Genomic DNA, 19,599 nt, shown 5'->3' on the forward strand with positions numbered 1-19,599 from the left:
CGATCGAGTACATAAATATTTGTAGACAGTATAGATTCGAGGGTTCTGTTCTTAAGGTAAGTAAGTTGTAGGATACGGATACACCAATGAACGATTATGATTGTTAATTAGTTTTTATATTTCCAAAACTTAGTTCTTCTTCTCGCCTGTAAACATCACTTAAAAGTCGGTCGGTCGGTTTTCGTTTTTTTTTTTAAATTTTCTTGATTTCTGTTTTTTGGTCATAAACACTAAATACTCGTTACGCATATAACAATTTGGGCCGCAGCGGGGGGCGTGCTCACAGCAGCTCTGAGGAGTCGCCGGCGTGGCAGCCAGACAGGCGCTGGCCGTGGGTTAAGCTGCTCGAGCACGCACCGACGCTGCAGCACATACACATAATATTATATTAATCATAATTCATACAAAATAAAATAGCAAGAACACATAGTTAAGATAGAAGAAGGCTTCAACACATTTTTTGCAAGCAAAATTCAAAGACAGCAGCACTCTCGGTATCCATTCTCTCTGGTTCTCTGGAACTTTGATTTTTGCTTCTGTTGATTCCGCTTTCTGTCTCGTGATTCTGTGGTTCTGTCGTTGTGTCAATTCGTTATACACTGTCCTGTTCCGATGCGGCATCCTGGATACAGGCACTTTGCGTTTTGCTTGATCACAAATCAGTTCCTAGTCAATTAGTAACGCTCTCCGTCAGGGCCGCAGCTCATCCTCATCATCGTAGTTCTCTCTCCATCTCTAAATATACACGTGCAGACAGTAGTCGTAGTAGTAGTATGTAGGTATTATATAGTGGATGGCGGGCGGGGAGGCGTGTGATCGATTGATCGAGCGAGTGAGCGATCGAGTGAATTGAGTGTGTGTTGACTCTCGTCCAAGCCACGGCTCTCCCTCTAGTGCAGCTCGATAAAGTCGTAGAGTGTCTCCGGGACCGTTCCCTCGTAGTTGATGTCGTTCCTCTTTATGGTCCGTGCGGCCAGGCACGCCAGCGTCGTGTATTTCATCGGATCAATGATCTTGTGCATGGGCGTGGGGCCCAGCAGGCTCTCGAATGTCTCCCCAGCAAAGTTTTTCGTATCCTATTAGAGATTGTTTGAGAGATTAGCAAAGTCCTAAGGGAATTCCATCATCTATTACTCACCAGATGCGCCCCACCCTCGAGCAATATGTGCGCCAAGGGCTCCACATACGGCTGCAGTGTGGCCGCCAGATGCAGTGGCGTGTTGCCCGCATCATCGATGGCATTCGGATCGGCACCCACCTCTAGCAGGGCCTTCGCCAGCGTCGTCGATGGGAACTGGCAGGAGGGATAGCGACCCGCCAGTGTTCCCTCACGATAGCAGGAATAGTGCAGGGCCGTTCTGTCGAAGCGCACGCGCACCTTGAGACGATTGAGCCGATATAGAGCGCCCATCACCTGGCGGCGCATCTCAGGACTGAGGCTCTCCGTGTCCAGCAGCGAGCTGAGCAAACAGCCGATGTGGATGGCACTTATCATGGTGCGACTGAGGGCGTTCGGGTCGTGATTGCAGTCGTGCTGATGCGCCGACAGCAGCGTTGTGGAGGCGGTGGCGGAGGTGGCCGAAGCGGAAGACGTGGATGAGGAAGCTGAACAGGATTTGCTGGCGGCGAGCAGCTGCTGCTGTGGCTGCTGCAGCTGCTGCTGCTGCTGTTGCTGCTGCTCGAGATTAAAGGCCTGTCCACGTTCCACCTCCTTGACGGCCTTGTAAAAAATGGTTAGCATGCCATCGGCCTCGATGGGCGGCACGACGCGACCACGCGGCAGCAGGCGTCCCGCCTCGACCAGCATGAAGCTGAAGAGCTCGGCAAAGGAAAGCAGCGAGGACTGTGTCATGGGACTGAGCGGCTGCAGGATTTTCTGCTGCATTGTCAGGGCGTACGACCAGAGCTCTATGCAGCGATCAAAGCGTCCAGCGTCGGCGTAGTGGGCACCCCTACGAATGGAAACAAAAGCTGTAGCATAGTCCAATCTTCAGTCGAGAGATCCGTAAACCCACCTGAATCTGATGTAGTAGCTGGTGTCTGGATGAGTGGGTCCCAGGATGCGCTGGCGAATGACCAAGGCCTGCATTCGCATCTCATCGGGATCGAGCACCATCTCCTCCAGCTCCTCCACGTTGGTCACCTCACGCACCATCTCGTAGGCGGGCACTGGCTCTTGCACCTTCTTCGTCAGCGGCGGTTCCACATTGCGCTCCTCGAGCGCTCGACGCCACAGATTGAGGGCCGCGGCCATGTCTCGCTTTCTGTCCACATATGTGGCACCGAGCAGCTCCAGGGCATGTATCCGCGACTCACGGCTAACGCAGGGCAGCGTGATCAGGTGCTCCACAATGGGCATGTGGCCGGTGACACTGGCCGCCAGCAGCGGCGTCATTCCGTAGTAGTCCACATCCATGGTGGCGCCGTGCTTCAGCAGCAGCTGCAGGATCTGCAGGGAACCCGATTCGGCGCAGTCGTGGAGAGCTGTGTTTCCCTTGACGCTGCATCGGTTGACATCCGCATTGAGCGAGAGGAGGTACTGGGCGATGCGGTAGTGTCCCTTGTAGCAGGCGATCATCAAGCAGGTGTGTCCATGGCGATTCGCCACCTCAAAGTCTGTCCAAAAGAATAGCAAGGGATTAGTACTTGCCAGGAATCTTTGCGCTCTATATACTCACCCGCTCCATGATGTACCAGATACTTAACGATCTCGTAGTGTCCGTCGAAGCAGGCGGCCCTCAGGGGCGTTGAGTTCGTTCGCGTCGTACTGTTAACATTCGCCGCCCTGCGGACCAGCATCTTGACAATGCCCAGGTGTCCGGCGGCGGCGGCACACCACAGCGGCGGGGCATCCTCGATGGGCTCACCATCGAAGCTCACGGATCCCACCTGCTCCACATTGGCGCGACACTTTGTCAATAAATATTCTACAATATCGTAGTGTCCATTGCGGCAGGAGATGACCAGCGGTGTGGCTCCGTTCACTTTCGCCGATATGAGGCTGCCCACCTCGCTGGAACTTTTGTTGTACAGGGTGGCCTGCAATCGACAGAACAGACAAAAAAAAACGATAGTTAGTTGCCGGTTTAGGTAATCAGTTGATTTATGATTAGAACTTATTAAAAAATCCATTTAACCATTTGCGGTGCGCTTTGTGCTGGGGGGAAACCCAATAAAGTGAATGTCTGTTTGCAAGTCTTTCAAGAGCAGTTCAGGGTCGGGTTCGGGGTCATATCAGAGAGTTTTCTTAAGTTTTGAAATGAAAGTGTTGTTTAAAGAACAAATAGGCTGGTATTAGATACTTTTCGGGCCAAGATAGGAACAATTAAGTACATTTTGAAGCTCTAAATATGAAATAAATAAATAAAATACATTTCTTTTAAACATAAAATGTTGTTAAATCAAATATTTTCATATGAAAGTCAAAATATAAGTGAAAAGAATTTTGTAATTTCCACTCTCGCAGCTAATCTATTGCGAGAGATTTCATCTATATTAAATCTATAGTATTTACATATTTTCAATAAAAGTTTATAAGGGAATTTTTTCTCTGGTTGTATGATGATGAAATCTGGTTTGTAGGCTCGTACCATTCTAATCAATATTTTGATTATAGAAAACCGCCTTCGAAGCGGAATTTGAATCTACACTTAACGTGTTTCAAACGGTATCTATATCTCAAGCCTGTTCCATGATCAAAAGAGATTCCGATAATGACAATAACAATCCCTGAGTATTGTCCACTTACAGTTCTGTAAACATTTGCTAATCGCATCAGCTGCTGTGTGTGCTCTCCCCACCAATACCCTTCTGCTTATCAGCTGTTGGCTCTGTTATTTGTATCTGTTTAAACATTGACATTGATACAAATCCTAATCTCCATTATGAACGATTTAATAAATGGTAGAAAAAGAGGAATAATAATTTATAATTGCTTCGAGACGATAATAAAGTCAACATGTGCTGGGGGGATTGAACGGATCGGTAGAACCCGAGCGAAACGATAACGAATGGGTGGGTAAGACACACACGAACAGAGTCAGAGATAAGGCGAGAGTAAGAGAGAGGGAGATGGAGAGTAATCAGCTGAGAACTAGCTGTTCTATAGGGACTGTTGTCGTTGTTCTTGGGTGTCGTCGTCTCGCATGCTAATTATTTTTTATTTTATTTTATTTTATAGGTTTAGCTGCGGTTGCGCTGTTGTTTTTTTTTCCTATTTGCTCTCATGCCAATTTCAAATTGAAATTCATTTATGTCAAACGTGTTTCATTTTTCGCTTTATGCTAATTATGATGTTTGCCCGCGCGTGCAAAGGGGTGGAGGTATGGGAGCGGGCCGTGAATAGATTAAAGATACATATGTATGAATGGGTGATAAAACAGCAGTTTCCATATAATTTTTCAAATATTTATTTATGAATCTCTGCCCAGAAGTTTATAATTGAAAAAAAACAGGAAAACAAAGCATGTTCTTTGGGGAATATCTCCTTATCTCATCCCTTTTTGAAAGTATTTTCGTTTGATTTACATCAAAGTGGAAGAAAAAGTGTAGACCCCTGTTGTATTGATGCGACACACGATCAGGAAAGCTTTCACTTTCCCAGGGACTCCAACTTTAAGGAAACGGAAACCCTTGACTAAAGCAAAACAAAAATCTATCAGCTCCAATTGGAACATTTCCACCGAGACGACATGCGTTGTGCTCCAAAGCAGAAGTTCAGGCACTGGCGAAAAAGGAGATAAGCGGCAAGTGGAGCGGAGACGAAGGCAAAGAGCAGATAAAAGATGCCAACTACTGTTACGATAAAAAGGGGGAGAGGCAGGGGGAGCACCGGCGCAAAAGACCTTGTGAATGGCGTGCGATGCTTCTAGTTTATGCTATTTTTGTTCTTCCATTTCCTTCACGCTTTCTTCTCACAGTAAGCACTCTCTCTCTCTCTGTCTGCTTGCAGCCATCCGAAGCTCTCTTTCTAACTGTTCTTGCCAAAGGCAGGGTCTACTAGTGTTGTGGTGAGGTCCCCTCTCGCTTTTTTACTTTCTCTGCAAGCGGAATATGCAACTATTATTCTACCGCTCTCTCGTACACTTCGCCTTGGCTTTACTCTCTCTCTCTTTCTCTCCGTCTCGAACAGTACTGGTCAGACACCTCTCTGTTCTCATAACAGTTCTTTCGTCGATGCAAATACTCAGAAGAAGCTTTCGTTGACTTCCTGCTTTCTCTCCAAAGCATTTACTTTTTGGCATTACGCTTTGTCCGATCTTCAAAACGACGTCACACGACGGCACAGCAGCGGCATTCTTTGTCTTAGCCCCTCTATGCCCCCCCCCCCTGCTTTTTTCACACCCCTCCTCGCCTACAGCAATGAAAGCCTCGTGGCGCGTGACAAGCAAAAAACGACCAAAAATATAGAAGGAAAAACAAAAACAAATTAAAGAAACACATTTTTGGCAACAAAATAAAGCGGAAAATTTATCTTCAAAATAAACGAATATTGAAAAGTCTTTTGGGCCAAGGAAAAGCGCAGCAGAGCAAACGCAAAACGTAAATTGAACAATGAAAATTACGCATTTATTTTTGGCTGCAATTAAGCGAGAAAGGAAAAATAGTGGCAGCTAGAAGATACCCTGTAAACAGGTGTTATTGGTGTTATGTACATATATCTCACAGTTGTTTTCTGATTGTATTGATTTTAGGTTATATAATAGACTTTTGCCTACAGATAAGCAGATATAATTCTATTAAGAATCAATTTACTGTTATACAATTTTCAGGGAAGCAAGTAACGCTTTGGATCCTTTGAAGACTACAGTGAACCCCATTGCACACTCCCCGTAGCCACCAACAGTAGTGGTGGTCCCATCCGTCGAGTCACCTTCCATTCCATTTGTGGCTACTGAACTTTTCGCTTTCATTGACAGGCGGTGTATGCCCCAAAGGGGGATCTGTTGATCATCATCATCACCATCAACAGCGGCAACAGCGGCAACACCAGCAGCAGCTGTTCGTTTTCTTCCCCTTCCGCGTTCTGCTCAATTATGATTCAAGCTCCGACTGCGATGAATCAGCCTTAGTCACTCCCTCTCCTCTCTCCACCCGAAAGCAGGGTGAGGGGTGACCTTGTTACTTAAGCCCGGTGCCGAAAAGCTTCAAACGAAATGAAAAGTCAATCTGACAATGGCGGAGGGGCGGCCCCTGTGGCACACAAAGCAAATGGCACGTAACCTAGAGGGGCGGCCGGGCGGCGGATATGGCAACGGATAAGGCAAAGGAGAAGACATATAGCTGGAAAAAATCAATCAATTGTGTACAGGTTGCTCGGCCCTATGCTATAATAGATATGACCCCAACGATTCTGGTTCAGTGGCCCCAATTTCCATCCAAGCAATTGGGCATAGGAAATGATGGGAAATTCTTCACTTGGGATATTCACTTTCATTCAATTATGATAAGTAGGCGGCTGTTTAGACGGAATAATAAGCAACGGTGGGAAAATGCCAAGCAGATAATTGCATAGAATAAATACAAAACATTTAGGGGACAAAAGAGTTCAAAGGAGTTTATTATTCCATAAGAATATAAGATTGTATTACATATACGTGTATCTGTAAGTATTTTCTATACCCTAAGCATAAGCATTAGAGAATACTCGAATGTTTTAATTCCAATAGAGAATAGGTCATTAGAATATAGACAAATATATGCATTAAATATTTACTATATTTACTATAATGCAATGAAATATATTCTATAAATATAATTGCTTTCTCTACTGTTAAGGCAATATATTCTATGAGAATTGCACATTTCTGCCGCTATGCCACGTGTGGGGTAATATTGGTCTACATATATTTATAGATTTCCCAATTCCCAGTCTGAATTAGCCATCTAATTAAATAAGACAAAATCCCTTTCTATGACTAATTAACCGTGAATATTTAGAAGAACTTTCCCAGAATTCTTGTTTGCTTTCCCATTGAGACTCACCAGAAATCCCCCAAAACTCAGTAAAGTTCCCCCCCTCAGATCGAAATGAATGAAAACAAAATTTTGAACGGGTAGGGGGGAGAAACGCAATAAGCCAAGTAAATTTATGACTTAATTTCAGCGAAAATTGTTTCTTGCAAACGAAAACAAAAGCACAAAATTTCACTTCCCGAAAATGGGGGGAAAAAAAATGGAAATTAATTTTCATGTTCATATGATTGTTTGGCAAATTGTGAAAATGTGTAAACAAGCAGCGGAACACACGATTTCCGACTGAAAGGTTGTGCGATCTCTCATATGTATTTTTTCTGAATCGAAATCAAAATCCAGAGGAGAGTGGAAGCACCTTGAGCGCATTTTACCGCTATGAAACAAATGTCAGCCCGCAAAACGCGGCCTAAACACAGCAATTAACTAGAAAAAAACAGCAACAGCAACAACAAAGAGACAAATTTTCATTTCCGTGTAATAAACAATAAACACCACTTTCCATTGTTGTTGTGTGAATTGTTGGTTTTGGTGGTTCGTTTCTCGCTTTTTGATCAATTTTTCAGCTGTTTGCCCCCCCACTGGATCTCCGAGCACACACGCATAATTTATTATAATTTTGACATTGAACGAGTTCAATGTCGAGTCGATGATATGCACAAGCAGTAGACAAACGCTTTGCTTTGGATTCCAATTCCAATTCCAATTCCGATTCCGATTCAAGTTTAGACTCCGCTCAGACGTCGCGGTCTTGGTCATCCAACTTTTGGTTCAATTTGGGATGGATGCCGTTCGACCATTCCATCGTTCCGCCGTTCGCTGGCCGTGCTCTCTCGCAGCTCGACATTCAAATCAGTCAAGTCCCTGTCCCCCCCATGCCCCCATCCCCCCGTTCAATCTGTTGCTGACTCAAATTATTTGGTTTATTTGTTAGCTAAGCCATGACAGTGTCGCGGCTGCGCAGTCCGCTCAAGGGTGCAGACAGCGGGGGAGCAGCAGAGCAGCACAAACAGAGGCAAAAGCGCAGCAGCACGGCCACAAACACAAACACCAGTGCTGCCATTTTAGAGTCAAATCTAGCCAAAGATCAGAGCAAAAGCCGAAGTAACAGTTAAATCTGGCTATTTTTCACATAAAAGTCGACTGTTTTTAGCCACAGATCTGGCGGTTTTAAGAGGCGAAATGGGAGAGCTTACCATTCTAGGCTCTAAATCAGTTCCCAAATAATGCACAACCATATTCGTTCTGATTGGATCTACAATAATCTAACAAAAATTCCCATGACAATCGCTATAGATAGATAAGTTCCGATTGATTCAAGATAAGACGACAATCATGGAGTTTGATCATGTTATGATTGATGTTATTTACCACCAACCATGATAATTCTATCTAGATATTTTTGAAATTAGAAGAACATTTCTCTTATAAGTATAAATCAATAAATATACCTAAATTCAAAGTATGCAATTATAGGTTTCAGCAGGTTTGATATTAAATATAGCATAGAATATCAAAAGCTTGAATTGTTTGACCATTTTTTAAAATTTAGCTGTTTTTGTTTAGCTATTTTGAACGATAGATTCAACTCCAATTGGCATCACTGCCGCTTTTTGAGGTCAACGGTGCTTTTAACGGAGCATCCGATGAGCAGCAGCGTCATTCGGTGGCAGAGGCGGTAGTCGATGGGCGCAGAGGTGAAAAAAAAACTCGTTCAATGAAAGGGTTCACATTAGAGCCCGGCAGACAGGCAGAGCCAGAGGCAGGGTCAAGGTCAAGGCTGTTTGGTGGAGGTGGGGTTTTATGGGTGTGTGGAAAAATACAAAATCAGATAATGATATGGAAAATTTGACTATCTTGAACTTGAATGCTATTCAGCTTCTTCCAGCCGGAGGCAACAGACATTCAGATATATCGATGGTGTCTATGCGACAACAAAAACACAGATAAAAGATAGCCAAGAAGTCTACCAGCCAGAGGCAACAGACATTCAGATATATCGATGGTCTCTATGGGAAAACAAAAACACAGATAAAAGATTACCAAGAAGTCTACAGATAAACCACTGTATAAACAAAACTCTGGCTCTTTAGATTTACGATTCTATAAGTATTTCATAAATACGGTTTACGGAGAGGCCTTTCATCTTTGCTGCTTTCGTCCTCCTGTGTTGTTGTTTTAGTTAATCGTGCGATGAACTTGACAAAGCGGGAAAACAAGGAAGAAAAGCAGGGAATGCAGTGCTACCAAAAGGTCAAAGACGCCAATAGCCTTGCAAATTTCAATGGCTATAAAGATTGTATCTGTAGATATCATGAGGGCAGCCACTTTACAGAAGATCTCAATAGATCTCCTTTATGATTCGAAAAGCCACAACTAAAGGCTTTTCCCCATATTGCTAAAAGTTAGGAAACTCCTATCTCAAAGGCTTCTTTAACCGCTGTATAAATAAATTATTGATCATGATCAGCATCAGCTTACAGAAGCTGCTTCTTCTGCTTTTTCGTAGAACCCCCAAATAGTAAGAACAGTGTAGATGTCTAGGTATACGAGTATATCAATACTTCAATATATGTACATAAATCAATATGGATCTGGTAGCACGCGTAAGAATTTGGACACGTTCTCCCCTCTCCATTTGTATTTGTGTCCCCGCCACTCGCCTTGTTGATGGGCTTTTGGGATCGTAAATAGTTATGATGTGCGATAAAGTTGCACTGAGCGAAAATTCGTAGCGTAATTGTTTCTGCCTGTCAGTATTTATTTTCTAGGTTACTCGAGTCACAGTCATGGCTAATTGCGCGGGTTGTTAAACTTCAAATCCGGATGTCACCTTCAAGAAAATACGTATTATTACTTTTTGAATGATTTTTGTTGTCAGTTTCTTTGTTTTAGTTTTTTCCCTGGCGGCAAAATATAATGTGGTTGACACAGCGACTGTAGTGTGGAAAACGTATTTCTGTGGCAAGACTTTTAATTTATACTTTAATCAATATAAATTCAGATCTATTTAAAGTTCTGGGCGTTGCTATGATGCAATCCCCTTCTGTTAAAACACACTCGCAAGAGACTGAAAAATGGTTAGCTTAATTAAGAAGTTCTAGTTTTGAAATTAGGCAACTTGTTTTAGCACTTCCCAAAGCCCAAAGTTTTCCAAAGTTTCTCAGTTCTTAAGAATTTCTCTCAGTGCAATCAGTGAAACAATAGATTTTCGAATTCTTACATTTCAGGGTTTTCGCTATGGGAAGATATGCGTATCATAAACATAAAGCCAATGAATGCAATCATTATCGGAGGAGGAGACGGCGGGAAACCATAAGATCTCCATCTCTTTTCCTCTACTGGCGGTTTCAATTCTTTGTTTATCTTTTGTTGCCGTTAATTGCTGTTCCTCTCGTCTTCTTCTTGGGGCTCGGGTTCCCTTCGTGTACTCAATAGCCACAGATGCTTGACTCTACCATATCGTATGTATTCAGTAAATATTCTCGTACTTACAGACCCCAACGCAGCGTGTGTATGACAAAGACAACATCAGCAGAGAATTGGAGTCAAAGTAAACCACCACCAGACGGGCAAGATTGGCTCTGACCTTACACACACACAGATACTCTCGTACTCTCGCACTCACACCACTGAAAACTAATAATCAAGAAGCAGTTAAATGGCAAACAAGTAGAAAAAGAAGCAGCGGTCTCCCCCCAGAGCCCCCACAGAGCACCAAGCGCCAACTCAGGCACTGACTCAACGCGCGGTTCGAACTCAAACAAAAAACAAAGAAAAACAATGCCTCAAAGACTAGTTTGAAACGAGATTTAGATACCCTAACATGAATTATCCCGAAACAGATCCCAGTATAGTAGAGTCTATTGGCTCCTTGCTCCCTACATGGCTCCCATGGCTCCTTTGCTCAAAGATTTATTTTTCGTACACTGAAAAATAAAATTCCCAACATCGCTTCGAACGACAGATTTAATATATTCCCATAATAAAGGAAAAAGTACAAGTTACCAAAATTGTACATAAGAATGCCATAAAATTACGCTTATAAAAATAAGCCAAAGTTATAGAACATTTTTTAAAATATTAAATACAATTGTCTTTGAAAAAGGTGATGAAATAACTCTTAAAACAGCAGTAAACTGCAAAGATACTCCTGTGCCAAGTCTTACTACGAAATCAGGCAGGAATATTCTAGAAAAAATACGATTGACTATTTGATTGATTGTTTTTTAAAATTCTAAGTTCATAGTGCCTACGGCTAATTCTTAAATTACTAATTGTCAAGTTCAATTTAGATCAATTTAGACAGGATGATATTGATATTGAGCTTGATAGGCAAGTAAACAGACTTCGCTAGATCTACTCTATCAAAAGAATAATAAAGTGCAGTCGGACTGTACATACCAAAGATGATCCCTTTTTCTATAAAAAATCACAATACCCCTCTCTGCAAGAGTGCACTCATACACAACGTATTCGCATTTTGAGGTTACCCCAACAGCAAGCAACAAATTGCAAGGCACAAGAATCACAGCCTCAACCCAGAAAACAAATTTAAAAAAAAAAACAGCTGTTGACCAACTAAAAGTCGGTTTTGCGGCTTTTTTTGCATACAACTTTGAGAAACTTTGCAAAGTCAAGAGAAGAAGAAAAATGAGACTGAAAGACAGAAAACAAAAATTGTACATCGAATTATCTTTAATGTTATGCCTTGGCAAATGTTTTGAAAACGCTCGAAAAACGATCTGCCGCCTGATTGGAGTGTGTTGTGTCTTGAGAAAACGATTTTCATGAATTCAAATGGATTTGATTTTCGGACTTTTGCATGTAATTAAAAAACCAACACCAAAATTTAATGAGTCTTACTAGAGAATAATTAATCAGTTTCGGTTAATTGCTAATCATTTCAAGGCTTACAAATGATTATGAACTGGAATTGTTGAGGCGCCCCCCAAAGATGATAGTCAATGTCCAATTCTTTGCATGGATTTAGTCGCTTCCAGAGAAATGCCATATCTTATCTAGCCAGATATTATATGATTGATTGATGCATAACTTAAGGGCCACTAACATAAAAAAGATAACTTAAAACCAGCTAAAAGCTATATAAAAGTAAATGATTTATTGGTCGTTAGTGAGAATGAAAGGGAAGATGCCATTCCAGGGACAGACATTGTGTTACAATGTTCCTCAAGAATTTTTTCAATTAGCTAATGATTATATAATTCCCTATATCTCTAGTGGATTTAGAGGTAAATTATTTTCTGTTGGAGTCTGGAAATTATTCTACCTAGATCATTGAACTTTAATCGCTGGATCCTAAGCTTAAGCGTAATAAATTTAATTATAACCAGTTTCGAGTACACGTAAGCGAACCTTTAGAGTCTTGATCTTGATCAAAAAGGTTGAATTTAAATGAATTAAAATACTCTTAATGGATACAGATCGTATTCCTATACCCAACATTAATTTCCATCTGCTCTAACATCGATCTTTTTATGGGAGGTATCCAACCAGAGAGATCTTTGTTGAACTTCGTTGAACTACTTCTCAGATACCTTCCGTCCCCCCTCCCTGCGAAGCCTCATCAATCATTCGATCTTAGATCTTAGAGCCATATCACGTACGGCTAAGAAAACCAAACAAAATGGGGAAAAAACAACGAGGAAGAACCAAGAAATATTTTGTTGTGTGTACTCAACATAAAGTGGCACTCCAACATCGAGTACATCGTGGATGATCTCTCCTCTCGCTCTCTCGCTCTCTCGCTACGAAAGGCGTTTCTTGTGGCAGTGAGAGAGAGAGAGGGTCTGGGGGCTGGAAGTTTCTTATTTTTGGAACAAACATAAACAACACCGAGAGCCAGAAAAACCAGTTCTATGAGGTGGGGGCTGGGGGCTGGGGGCTGGCTAGAACATGCTGCACGTCGAACCAAGCAGGTTGCTTGGCTCTCCCTCTGCCCCTTCCACTCCCCTAGCATATGTATATGGAACATTGAGTGCAGTAGCCCCCCATACTTGAAGCTATTTTTGGGCAACTTCAATATCCCATCCACTCACGATTTATATTTATTTATTCCTTTGGAGGGGGACAACACTCCCATACCCCGTGCGTCGCTCTTTCCTCTAAATAATGCTCACACCCCATAAATGACACATTTCCAGGGTCGAGAGACAGACCCGTCAGTCAGGAAGTTGAAAGAAAAACGAGAATACAGTGCACGATCGAAAGAGTGAACAAAAAGGGAACACAATTCCAAATTGTAATCACGTTTCTTAATGTGCTTTGTTTTTACTTTTCAAAGAGGTCTTAGGTCTTGGGACCCGAACGCACGAAAATTTCGGCTGCAGGCAAGCCAGATCTTGAGACTTCGGGCGACTATAAGCGGTTCTGCCTTGTGTTAGCGCTGTGAAAGTTATCCCCACCTTAATGATAAGCTGTTTTAGTGTTTGCCAGGCAGATTTTAATAGTTTTACGATAGAAATGATGTCTTATTTTGTTCAAATTTTGATGGGTTATGTAGTACAGAGATCTAAGATGTTTGAAAAGGTTCTTTATACATATAAACATCTATTCAAAACTATAATCTCTTTGAACTCAACCTCTAGTGAGTGTCCACTGTGGTGGGCCTGTGGATGGGATGGCCGAGCCGAGCCGAGCCTTCCCTCAACTTTCGTGTGATCGAACGCTTTCAAGGATAATTGTCAACACGGCAGCGTCAGAACGAAGAACAAGAACCACAAAAGGTAAAGACAAAAACCCGAATGGAACGAACGGCTCTTTGTTCTCTCTCTCTCTCTCTGCCGCTCCTGCTGCTGCTGATGCTTCCTCCTCCTCTGCCGATCATAATAATAAGCAAAGTGCGTTCGCCTGGTGGGCGTTGCTGAGGGGCATGGCACCGGCTGAGGGAAAATCAAAGAGAGAGAATCGAAAAGCTCGTCTCTGGGCAAATGACAGACGCGACGCGGAAGTGAATTGTGATCAGACCTGCCCCGGGCTCGCCGACGACGTGATTTCCAGCTCTTAAAATTGGCCCGTTCATCAGTTATTAACGTGTTCAGCCCAAATACAAAAACAACAGCAGCGAAATAAAATTGCTAAAAATACCTGCTACGCATTTGGAGCAGTCAGCAACAACAACAACAACAGCCGCAACAGCAGCAGAAATAAAAACCCAAAGCGAATACGAGTATTGTCTCCACTGATAAGATAAGCCCAGCCAAAGGAAATGATTCAAAGCCAGCGGGGAGGGAAAATGCAAAACAAACAGAGAGAAAACCCCAGGGTACCGTTTCTTGGTAAATTTCAAATGAGCGAAGAGCACGCTCTGTGGTGGTTCTAACTTGTGGCCCACCACTGTCAAAGCAAGCTCGACTTTTGATAGACGAATGGGGAATACAGTGGAGGCTCCCTTGAGGGGGAATCTATGTGAAAAATATATTCCAGAGAGGCCCCGAATCCAAATGGAAGACATTTGTATTTAATTGACACTTTTTAGAAAAAATAAAATACTTAATGGATATAATTCCCTACAAACTAAGTGATTGTGGTGACTAAAAGGGGCCTGATGTGTTTACAATATGCTAAACACCACTGTGCTCGTAAGTGCATGGGCATAATGGAGACGAGAATAAATTACGGTCAATATTCTCCCTATCGATTTCCATTTGCAGCTCAGAATAGCTCCAGCACAGCTCATTTGCAAGTTTTCCAGCGAGTGAACTACATGATTTCCATGTCACGTATAATTTTTTGAAATGTCAGACAAGCTCAGAGAATCAAATGCTGCCCCAGCCACACTTATCATCGCAGATACACAGGCAGGCACACAGGCCACACTTATCATAAATATGCACACGGCGCAGGCACAGTCACAGTCGCAGTCGCAGTCACAATTATTCAACAACACCCATCCCACACAGTGGGGGCTAAAACGTAGCTGCTTCAATGCAACAGCGCCAAGTGCAGCAGGTTTTCTGCCTCTGTTTCACTTTTTCACTCAGCGTATGGTGTGTGCCAATGTCAATCTGGCTCTCCAGCCATAGGCCACACATCCAAGGTAGATCCAGGCCCAGGCCCAGACCCAGGCCCAGACGCAGACCAAAGCTTAAGAACTTTTGTTATGCAAAAAGCGTGCCTCAGCCCAAAGTATTGCAGTCGCAAGCAAAAGTTTTCAAGCTTCGGTACTCCCACAAACACGTTGCTCGGTTGCCGGGCGGGCAAACATATGTACATATATATGTTATTTGTTATTGTTTGGCGCTAGAGCAATGCATTTGGCCGGTTTAGCGGGGAAAAAGGGAAAAACAAATCAAACTAAAATATTAATTCTGGTTTCAGATCTACAAAACGATATTTCCGGCAGCTTCTGGTTTATATATTTTAAAAGTTAAGTAAAATGACTACTTTTTATATTAGTGGAACTACCAGATTAGGCAAATTTGCAAAAAGAAAACCTGCTAAAATTAAAAACCTGTCCAGTGCACATGCTCAAAAATTAGCATATCACCAAATTCACGCTGAGTTGTTCCTCAGCAACAAAACTGAATATTACATATTTATAATATTGCGAATGGAACACCCGTTCTATCAAATATGTTTTAAATGAACACCAGGAATAAATTCTGGGTTATATTACGTGTGTTTGCACACAGATTTTAATTCCAGCTAGCTGATTTTTTGCCCGAGCTACACGATTGCCTCTCAGTTCAGGGTTTAGAAGTGGTAAGAAATCTGCATAGAAGTTACCCATTTACATATTTTAGCTTCTTTCCAGCTAGATTTTAATGTTCGACTAGCCATCACATCACTGTGGGCAGAACATGCGCGTGTACGCTTACCAGCCAGCCAGCGCGAGAGAGAGAGAGGGAGTGGGAGAGGAATTATGTGTGACTTGGTGAGAACTTTATTGATTAGTCACAAGGCTAACACCAGCTGAGATTTCCACACAATAAAATAATTTGTTGTTAATATTACTGCTGCTGGCTGCAAGAATTGGAAGCTGTTCAGCTGCCTCGAAGCCCAGCATTTCCACCCACTTATCAAGCACTGCACACAGCGTGAGAGAGAGAGAGGGGCGTTTTTCTATGAACACATATGAACTCACCTTCAATTGGGGCAGATTATTATCGCGGGCAGCATTAAAAACAATGAATTTGTAATCCATTTTGTTGAATCGCCTTCAGCATAAATCTCTCCGATCCTCTGGTGCAATGGTGGGTGGTGGGGAACAGGGGGGAATACCAACAAAATCCACAGCAAAGATTCTTGTTTCTCTTTTTCTGCCGCTGCTGCTTCGCAGAGAGACGAACAGAGAGATTCTTGTGGATGCTGTTGATGTATGTATTTATTTCGAGTAATTTTGCACAAAAGAACTTTCAATCCGTAAACGCAAACATGTATAGAATTTTGTATATTCAACAACTGACAACGTTTCCTTGGCTTCCGTATTTTTATTTTCTTGCAATTACAATTCTTATTTCTTATTTCTTTCGCACTTTTCTTTCCTCCTTCTCGTGGCCCGCTGCCAAAAAGCAGGAAGATGAATAATCCTTCTTTCTTTTCGTATTACTTCTCGTAGTTGCACTTCCGGGCTCACTTAATTCTCGATTTCTATTTTTGTGGATCGAATTTCGGTTACTACTCTGCTGCGGCAGAGCATTTAACACACAATAACACACAAAAACCAACAACTCTCGATTTGAACTAGAGGTGGAGAACTATCGATTGCACTGTCGATGTTTTTCGAAGAACTATCGTCTACTATCGATATCACTATCGACAGCGGTGTACATATTCCTCAATTTTGATATTCCTTCGAATATTACTAGCTATATAGAATATTTAGCCATGCCTACTTAATTTTATACGGTTGATGAATCAACTTTCTATTTAACTGGTGTATTCTTAATACTTGCTTTTATTGCGTTTTGCGTGAAAAGAGGTTTTATCGAAATAAGTCAAACGAAAAACAAGTAGCGAAATAGGTCAATCAAAACAAACGAAAAGGGAAATTCGTTCATATTGCTCAATTTTGATATTCCATTGAATAATGCTGACTAACTAAATCTCTTAGCAATGCCCACGTAGTTTTGTCCCATTGATGAGTAAATTTTCTACAAGATTGTATAGTTTTTAATCCTTGCTTTTATTGGATTTATTGTAAAAAAAGGTTTAAACGAAAAAGTTCGACAAAAAAAGAGTCACTGTGATGCGTGTAGGCCTTTGTATACCCTATTTTGTTAATTTTATATGAAGATGAAACGTGATTTATAAAGACCTTTTCTCAAATTGATATTCCTTAGACATATTCAAGTACATTATTAGTATTTTGTGTATATTTATCTCGATCCTGATACCTACGGAGTCTTTGAAGACAAACGTATTCACAATTCTATATCATCCATTTCCCCCAGGGTATGTGTGCATGGAATTAGCAACATGTTTGTGTATGGAATGAGACTCATTGTTGCTAAAGCGAATTGGGGCGAAATGCGGCGAACTACGGCGAACTACGGCGAACTACGGCGAATTAAAAAAAAACGACCAATTCCTCATATTCTTTGTTCCGTTGAATAATACTATCTATATGGAACATTTAGCCATGCCCACTCAATTTTGTACGCTTGATGAATCAATTCTATACATGATTGGCCTATTCGAAGTACTTGCATTTATCGCATTTCTATATAAAATTGAAAATTAAATTAATATTAAATGTCAGCGATGTTTGGTCGAGAACTATCGATTGCACTGCCGATGTTTTTCGAAAAACTATCGTATACTATCGATCGTGCTCACTATCGACAGCAGTGTGACCGCGGACTTATCGTTAAAATATACCGTCCCACAGAAATATTTCAAAATATACGGTCTCATTTGAAAAATATTTCGAGTGGTGCGCGCCAAATCGAACTTTTTTGAATGTGAGCGACAAGGATTTAAATGTTGTCAACCGGGCCTTTATCTATGCGCACATAATTTGATACGATTAATGAATCAATTTTCTACTTAACTGGCCAGTTTTTAGTCCTTGCTTTTTTTGTATTTTGACTAAACAAGGTTTAACCGAAATAGTTCGACAAAAAAACAGTTGCAATGTTGCTGGTAAATTAGCAACATTTGTGAATGGAATGAGACTTATTGCTGCAAAAGCGAAACTGCGGCGAATCTGGTATTGCATATGTTGCAAGCTATATAGATTTGCCCACTACAAGATTACATCTTTAAATTGCTTGTAAGTATTTGATTTTGACCAAAAAACGGTTTTCAAGTAAATGTGGCAGCAACATTTGTGAATGGAATTAGAAACATTTGTGTAACATGTTGCTAAAGCGAACTGCGGCGAAATATACGGTCTTATTTCCAAAATATACCGTAAATATACTGGCGAATTCCAGTTATAAATATCGGTGTCACAGCAGACAGCTAGCGACAGCATTTGCGGCTATGGCGGGAAAAAACCTCATTAATATGAGACCGTATTTCGTACCGTTTATCAAGCTCGAATTTAAATTCAAATGAAAACTTGTCCATCGAATCTTTTGCCTTTGGTTTATTTATTGAATTTATTTCATACAATTTCATATGCATTTTTGTTTTTCTTGTTCATTTGTTTTTTTTCGATTAAGTCATAAACAGTTACATTGTTTTACATTGTACATTTGAATATGGTTTACTTAATATTATAATATTAATATTATATTAATTTTAAGTCATATTTGTATATTTATTTAGTAATATCCCATATGGTTATGATACGCATAATATATGTGTGTGTTGTTGTGTTTTTTTTTTCCAACAAAAATTATAAACAAATAAAAACATTTTTTTATTGAGTAGATTTTGCTTACGTTTTTTGATAGTTTTGTTTTTATTGATTATTTTATTTATTAATAATTATTGTAAATATAATTAGTTAAAGCTACAACTTAGTGCGCGTTCTTGTACTCCAACAACAACAAAAACATCTACAACAAAAATTATGACACATTAACAATAACAAAAAAGATATAGTCGATCGATCGTTTATAAACAACAAAGAACAAACTATACAAAAAAAAAAAATAACCTGTTACGACTTTTATTGTTAAACAAAGGAAAATTACTTTGTATTTATTTATTATTTTTTTTATGGATTTTATTTTTTTTATTTATTTTTTTGTTTATATCACAAGTTAAAATTTTGATTATTGTTTGGTCAATTTGTATATTTTATAATATTTATAAGGTATATTTATTTGTATTGTATTATGTATTAGGTATATATGTGGTATGTGTGTGTGTGTTTGTGTAAATTATGTACATTAGAAAATATACTGATAGCATAATTTAATAAACATATAGTTACATATGTATGTCTGTCATCATAGTATAAATTGGTCTAGATAATCAAGTCATGGTGTTCCTCCAAATTCAAGTAGTATTTGGGACTGGTCTGGGACTGGGTTCAAGGAGCTCTACTAACAATTCGAGAGAGTGATATTTGTATATAAGTATATATAATTTGTATAGTTAAAAATAGTTTGATTTTTGGAGAATACACATAGAAATTCGAGTTAGTTGCATGCTTTAAGTGGAGAAAGTGATTTTTTTATGATTTAGAGTAGATATCGTTTTTGTTTTTGT

General features: G+C 40.8%; 1 protein-coding gene across 1 annotated transcript; it reads right to left on the bottom strand.

Moving 5' to 3' along the window:
* Positions 1-196: 196 nt before the first annotated feature.
* On the bottom strand, positions 197-16,704 carry LOC4802397 (protein fem-1 homolog CG6966). Its single transcript, XM_001359285.4, has 5 exons — positions 16,079-16,704; positions 2,679-3,039; positions 2,016-2,616; positions 1,139-1,952; positions 197-1,076 (listed from the first exon to the last, which is right to left on the bottom strand). Exons 1-5 carry the CDS (start codon positions 16,136-16,138, stop codon positions 891-893), a joined length of 2,022 nt encoding a protein of 673 aa, XP_001359322.2. The 5' UTR covers positions 16,139-16,704; the 3' UTR covers positions 197-890.
* Positions 16,705-19,599: the final 2,895 nt, after the last annotated feature.

Source organism: Drosophila pseudoobscura, chromosome 2, assembly GCF_009870125.1.
Source record: "Drosophila pseudoobscura strain MV-25-SWS-2005 chromosome 2, UCI_Dpse_MV25, whole genome shotgun sequence".
NCBI classification, from domain to species: domain Eukaryota; kingdom Metazoa; phylum Arthropoda; class Insecta; order Diptera; family Drosophilidae; genus Drosophila; species Drosophila pseudoobscura.

Excerpts from the sequence above, each read along its gene's own strand:
- LOC4802397 (XM_001359285.4), bottom strand. The coding sequence starts at position 16,138 with ATGGATTACAAATTCATTGTTTTTAATGCTGCCCGCGATAATAATCTG. Across the intron at positions 2,617-2,678 it reads TCTGGTACATCATGGAGCGG|ACTTTGAGGTGGCGAATCGC; the intron begins GTGAGTATATAG and ends TCTTTTGGACAG. Across the intron at positions 1,953-2,015 it reads AGCTACTACATCAGATTCAG|GGGTGCCCACTACGCCGACG; the intron begins GTGGGTTTACGG and ends TTCCATTCGTAG.